General features: G+C 56.8%; 1 protein-coding gene across 1 annotated transcript; it reads left to right on the top strand.

The window, feature by feature from the left end:
- The first annotated feature begins 1,539 nt into the window (after window positions 1-1,539).
- SOX14 (SRY-box transcription factor 14) lies at window positions 1,540-5,187 on the top strand. Its single transcript, XM_082393045.1, has one exon. It carries the CDS (start codon window positions 1,883-1,885, stop codon window positions 2,603-2,605), a length of 723 nt encoding a protein of 240 aa, XP_082249171.1. The 5' UTR covers window positions 1,540-1,882; the 3' UTR covers window positions 2,606-5,187.
- The last annotated feature ends 778 nt before the right edge of the window (window positions 5,188-5,965 follow it).

The following is a 5,965-nucleotide window of genomic DNA, read 5'->3' as shown; positions in this document are numbered from 1 at the left end:
TCTCTGAAGAGCGCGCTGAGGATGAGAAATGCCACACGTCTTTCTAATTGTAGGAAGGAAAAGCAAAGCCTTCGCCTCAAACTTGACACACTACATGCTAAAGAAAGACCCTCTCTCCCTGCCTCCTCGTTCTCTGCTTACCTCCCCCACCCCCAACCGGTCCAAGCCCGAGGAGCAGCGCGCGTTTCTGGTCGGTGCTCCCGAGAGAGGCTGGTGCAAAAGCCAATAAGCCTGGAACACACGCAGGTCCTGCTGGGCCTGGGACAATGGTTTCCATTTAATAAATATTTCCCCCAAGGGCATTTCACATCGGGCAGGCAATTATTCAAAGGAAACAGGCGCGCAGGTTGGCTCCGCGGGTTATTTCGTCCTCTTTACCCGAAGAATGCTCATCTGACGCAAGAAACGAGTCTCGCTTTCTCGCTGGGTGGGAAGAGACGCCCGGGGACAAACCGACCCTGGGTGCGGATACAGCTTGAGCCTCCGCTCTAGGGCCGCTGCTGAAGGGGCAGCGGGGAAAACCACACGCCCCGCCGGGCGCTAGCCGGCCTTTGGATTGCCCTCCCGGTTTGGACAGATGTGGAGAGAAAGTTGGAGGTTTAAAAACACTAAATAATAGTAACATAAATAGGAATCGTGATGGAAATCCCATCCCCTGCCCCCTCTACGAAAGTGAAGAGCGAGTCGCGGTGCTCTTCAAGGCTCACCAACCAGGGTTTGAAAACTCTGCACCTCCGGACGCAAGGCCCTCGGGCATCGGTTTGGAACGCGCGGCTGAGCTAGCCCGGGGCCCTGCGCTTCGCCCAAGGCGCCGCATCCCGGGGCAGGGTGGAGGCGGAGCCGCACCGGCGTCGCGTGAGAACGCAGCCAACGGACCGCCGAGGGCACGGCGTGAAAAGTTTATCTCGCTTTTTAACCTGAGTTTGATACATTCTTTTCCTCTTCCAAGGATCTTTGACAAGGGGGGGAAAGTGCTGTCCTTGCATTTCGTGGCGAGGCTGTCCTATTTATCAACACGCTTTCTTGGCTTGCTCCCTCTGCTGCCCCCTCCCCGGGTCTTTGTATTCGAAGCCCCATTTCTCCTTTGCACAACCGGGAAAGGAAACGGGCAAGAAGAGTTTTATTTGTTGGCAGTGCCAGAAACAAGGTGGAATCCAAGTCGCCGGTCCGGAGCTGGCCGCTCCGTTCTCTCGGTCTCTCCCTTACACCTCTCCCCGCCCCCAGCAGTCGCGCTCCCTCTTTCCAACGCGGGCGCGTTGGCAGGTGCGCCCCCTCGCCTTCTCTGCAGCTGATTGGCGCCCAGGTTGGGGAGTCGCCGCCCCGCGCTTATGTCAGAGTGCGTGCGGTCCTGGCCCACCTCGCCTTTGAACTTCGCCGCTTTTGGCTCTCGTTCACCAGCTTCCCCGCATTCTCAGCCTGGTGCTGCGCTAGGCGAGGCAGCTCCGGGAAAGCCACGGGCGGGGGGAGGGAGCCACGGCCGTAGACACTGGAGAGAAGAGAACCAGAGAAGGCGAAGGTGGAGAGGGGGAGAAGGAGGAGCTTCCTGCCCTCGCCAGCAAATTACCTGGCCACTTAATCCCAGAGACTCCGGTACTTGGGCCCCAGCCTCTGGTGCCGGCAGCCCCCCGGCCGGCCGCCCTCTCCTCCCCCCGCCCTTCCTGCCCCCGCTCGCCCCCCGGGGCCTGCCTAGGTGCCGAGACTGGCATGATCAGCTGAACTTTGCGGGGTGAGCGCTTCTCTCTGGCTTCCCCTCTGCGGTGCGGAGGCGAGGGGAGCGCAGAGCCCCGGCTCAGGACGGACAGACAGGCAGACCGACAACCGCGTCCGGGCTCGCCTGCAGAGCCCCTGCACTGCCCACCCCCACCGCCTAGCCTCCCGGACCATGTCCAAACCTTCAGACCACATCAAGCGACCCATGAACGCCTTCATGGTGTGGTCCCGAGGCCAGCGGCGCAAGATGGCCCAGGAAAACCCCAAGATGCACAACTCAGAGATCAGCAAACGCCTAGGCGCCGAATGGAAGCTTCTGTCCGAGGCAGAGAAGCGGCCGTACATTGACGAGGCCAAGAGGCTACGCGCCCAGCACATGAAGGAACACCCTGACTACAAGTACCGGCCGCGGCGCAAGCCCAAGAACCTGCTCAAGAAGGACAGGTATGTCTTCCCCCTGCCCTACCTGGGCGACACGGACCCGCTCAAGGCGGCCGGCCTGCCCGTGGGGGCCTCCGACGGCCTCCTGAGCGCGCCCGAGAAAGCCCGGGCCTTCTTGCCGCCCGCCTCGGCGCCCTACTCCCTGCTGGACCCCGCGCAGTTTAGCTCGAGCGCCATCCAGAAGATGGGTGAAGTGCCCCACACCTTGGCCACCGGCGCGCTGCCCTACGCGTCCACCCTGGGCTACCAGAACGGCGCTTTCGGCAGCCTCAGCTGCCCCAGCCAGCACACGCACACGCACCCGTCCCCCACCAACCCGGGCTACGTGGTGCCCTGTAACTGTACCGCCTGGTCTGCCTCCACCCTGCAGCCCCCCGTCGCCTACATCCTCTTCCCGGGCATGACCAAGACTGGCATAGACCCTTATTCGTCAGCCCACGCCACGGCCATGTAACCCCCAGCCCGGCCTGCCAGACCTGGAGGGCGGCCTGGAATCGGGGTCTGCACCCCGTCCTCTGCGCCTATCCGGGGCCTGCAGATGCCTAGGGGTCAGTCCTGCTGCCACCCCCTACCCCACCCCAGACTCTGCCTCTCTCTCTTCCGCGGGGATGGTAGGGGCATCCTTCCGGACCCAAGGCGCAGACAGGTGCCAGAAACTTGAGAACGGTTATGACAGCTATACAGCTGCCCCTACCCCGACTGTCCCAAAACAAACCTCCGACTGTACCCCCTTTGGACAAAAAAAGTAGGCAGTTTTGCTTTATTTATGTCCCCTTCTCTTTCCTCTGATGGGCTTTGGACTCCAGAACTCCCAGATCCTGGTATTATATCTAGAATATGCATATTTTTTTTTTCTTTTGCACCCTGAAGAAAGAGTTAGCTGTGTCTCTGTGTTTTGCCATCAGACACAACTAGGTGCCATTTGCTCTTCTCGTGTGGGGGAAAAGGTTTAAAAGTTTAAAACCACAGAAAGGGAAACATATCTATTTAAAATCATGCTATGATAGTGTTTGCTTCTTTAAAGGTAAAACAAAAGGACCCACATGGTTATTTACTTTGTATAAAGCAGTGCTCCTAGAGACCTAAGTTTACTTTTAGACAGAATGTCAGGTTATGAAGTCAGGAAGTAGAAAGTGAACAAAAATTAAAAGAATAAAAACATCCTAAATGGTCATAAATGTTTTGACAATGTCTTGGAAATGTACCTAGAAGGATTTCACCTCCTTACTCTGTTCATTTGTTGAACAAAGACGTTTTGAATAAAGACAATCTGTCATTGCAAAAAGTAACCTTTGATGTGCATAAAATCTGAAGTCGAGAGGCCAGGTCCGCGGGGGTCCGGGGTCTCTGGGAGGCTGAGTGTACATAGAGTGACTCCAGCAGTGGCGGCTGGCGGCTGGCCTGCATGGGCCGAGCCTGGTGTCCCATGGGCCAGGTGCAGAGGGGCCCAGAATCTAGGGTTTGTCCCAATTGCCCCCTCGGGATCCACTTTTTGCCTTTAGAGGCCAGACAAAGGTATCCATTCCTGGGACATCACTCCTTCCTTGAGTTTTTCACAAAGTGGTCAGACCACTTCGAGAAGCGATTGAACTAAGACAAAGGCCGACCCAGACTTCTGAGATCTGAGTGCATTTTCTTTTTTTAAACCAAACTCCAAAGGAATGGAAAGAAGCGCCGAGTCTACAGGGAAGCATTTGCCCGCAGAGCACCTCGTCCTGCGGTGGGTGTTTAAGTTCAATGTTGGGGGAAGAGCGGTGGAGTGGATATTTTTTTAACAAGGTGTTTGAAAACGCTGTTGCTGGGTCTGCTGGGGATTGGGGGCTTGATACTGGTTTCTAAGTTAAAAAATAAAAGTCTAAGAAATGCTGTAGGTCCCCGCTCCGGACGGTGGGAGACTTTTTACTAAGACCCTGCAGGTGCAAAGGGAAAATGAAGACGATGGTGACACGGCTCCTACAAGGAGTTTCTTAAAACATCATAAAAATTAAATAACTCGTAGCCCTTTGTGTTTATCCAACAAGGAAAAGAGCCTTTTTCTTATCCCCGGTGGTTGAATGTTGGCTTGAAGATTGCTCTGGCTTTCACGGGGAGAAAGGACCTTTTGATTGCTTTCAGAACAACTCTTTGGAACTTGTTCTCAAAATCGAAGGGTGCCCCCCATTGCTTGTCTCCCCCCCCACCACCACTCTCACCGCCACAGCCGTGCTCACGCGTGTTTTTCCGTAGGTCGGGTGCCTTTCTCACTTTCTTTGATATGGTGCTGGGTGGGGGTGGCGGCAGCCGAGCGGCTTGTCTGCTTTCTGCTGCTGTTGAGGGATTTGTGCGCTTGCCTCTGCCATTTCCAAAGGAGTCGGTGGCCGCAAGTGCACGGAAACGTGGTCAACAGACACCAAAGCCGAAAACCACGGATTAGCATATTGTCCTCAAAACAATTAGAAGTGTTTGAGGTGTTATTTGGAGCCTATTCATCTGAGCCCCTTTGTCAAAGGGGGATTTTCATTATTAAAAAAAAAAAAGTTAGCAGTTGTCCATCTGGCTGAGCTGAATAGCAAAGTGATCCGTGTTGTATATGCTTTTCTCATTAAGAGCTCTTTGGAGACCGATGTTAGAATTAAATGGTATAACACAATTAACATACACGGGCGCTGAATAGGAGAGGACGCCTATAAATAATAGATAGATAAATAAATGAGCGATCAGGCGAAGGTAAACAAAGGCGGGCTGGGGGACTCGTGGGGGGGAGGCCCGGCGGGCTGCGCCACGCTTACTTAGCATCACAAAACCCTCTTACAAATCGAAACAATTAGGAAGTGACTTGCCTCTGGTGGTCGTCCGGTCTGGGGGCTCCGGGCGCTTAGGGAAAGCCCCTCCTCCCGCCCCCTAGGAAGCCCAGGAGGCCCAGGGTGGAGGCTTCGCGGTTTCGCTGTCTGATATAACCCCAGCTGACAGTCCTGTCAACCGCTCTGATCTCCCTCATAGCTCAGTGTCCCTTAACATCTCCTAAGACGAAGCTTACAGGGGTCTGGGTGTCTCCCCGCGGAGCCCGGCGCACCAGCGCCCTGGGTACACAGAGGGCCCCAGCCCGAGGAGGAACCCCGCGCACGGCCCCACCCGGGCGCCCAGCCGACTTCCAGGCGGGGTTAGGCTAGGAAGGGGCACCAAGTGGGTCCGAGTATGGAAGGCTTCGGGCGGCGGCAGTTGGAAAACTGAAACCAGGGTTCCAGATTGAGCCCGGCCCTGGGGACTCGGAACGGAGCTCCAGGAAACTGGGGTGCGCCGTGGCTGGGTCACTGAGACTTCTTTCCAGCCAGCAGGGAGCAGAGGACCCAGCGCAGGTCCCGGACTTAAAGCCGCAGACCTAGCTCGGGCAGCTTCTGCCAATCACACCTCGTCTCCGTCCCTGGCAGTCGGGCTTGTGCAGCTGTCTGCGCTCCTTAGGCCTGGCCCCAGCTTCGGCCCCCGCAGGGACCTGCCTGAGCCCTGCCTCCCGCGCCCCGCGGGCCGCAGAGCCTCCGCCGAGGTGCGCAGCCGGGACTCGCCCCAACAAACAGCCCAAATCCTCCCCGTCACGCCGCTGACAGGGGCCGATTACGACTTTGAAGTCAGGCGCAGACAAAAAGAAATCCCCTGGGGTTGGGGGGGGTGGGGGTGGGGAGCAGTCCCTGTCAAACCTGTTTGCTCACAACTGTCTCTTTCTTTCAAGAAAATCATTAAAGCAAACCTGTAGGGAGAACAGCGCCCCGCCCGCCCGGAGTCGAGGAGAGACGCTTCTCCCCGGCGCGCGACGCGCAGCAAAGAGCGACCAAGAGTTCCT

Source organism: Balaenoptera borealis (assembly GCF_965194805.1).
Source record: "Balaenoptera borealis genome assembly, chromosome: 5".
Lineage (NCBI taxonomy): Eukaryota > Metazoa > Chordata > Mammalia > Artiodactyla > Balaenopteridae > Balaenoptera > Balaenoptera borealis.
Note: the sequence above shows the minus strand (reverse complement) of the source record. Positions and strands in the feature narration are given on the sequence as shown.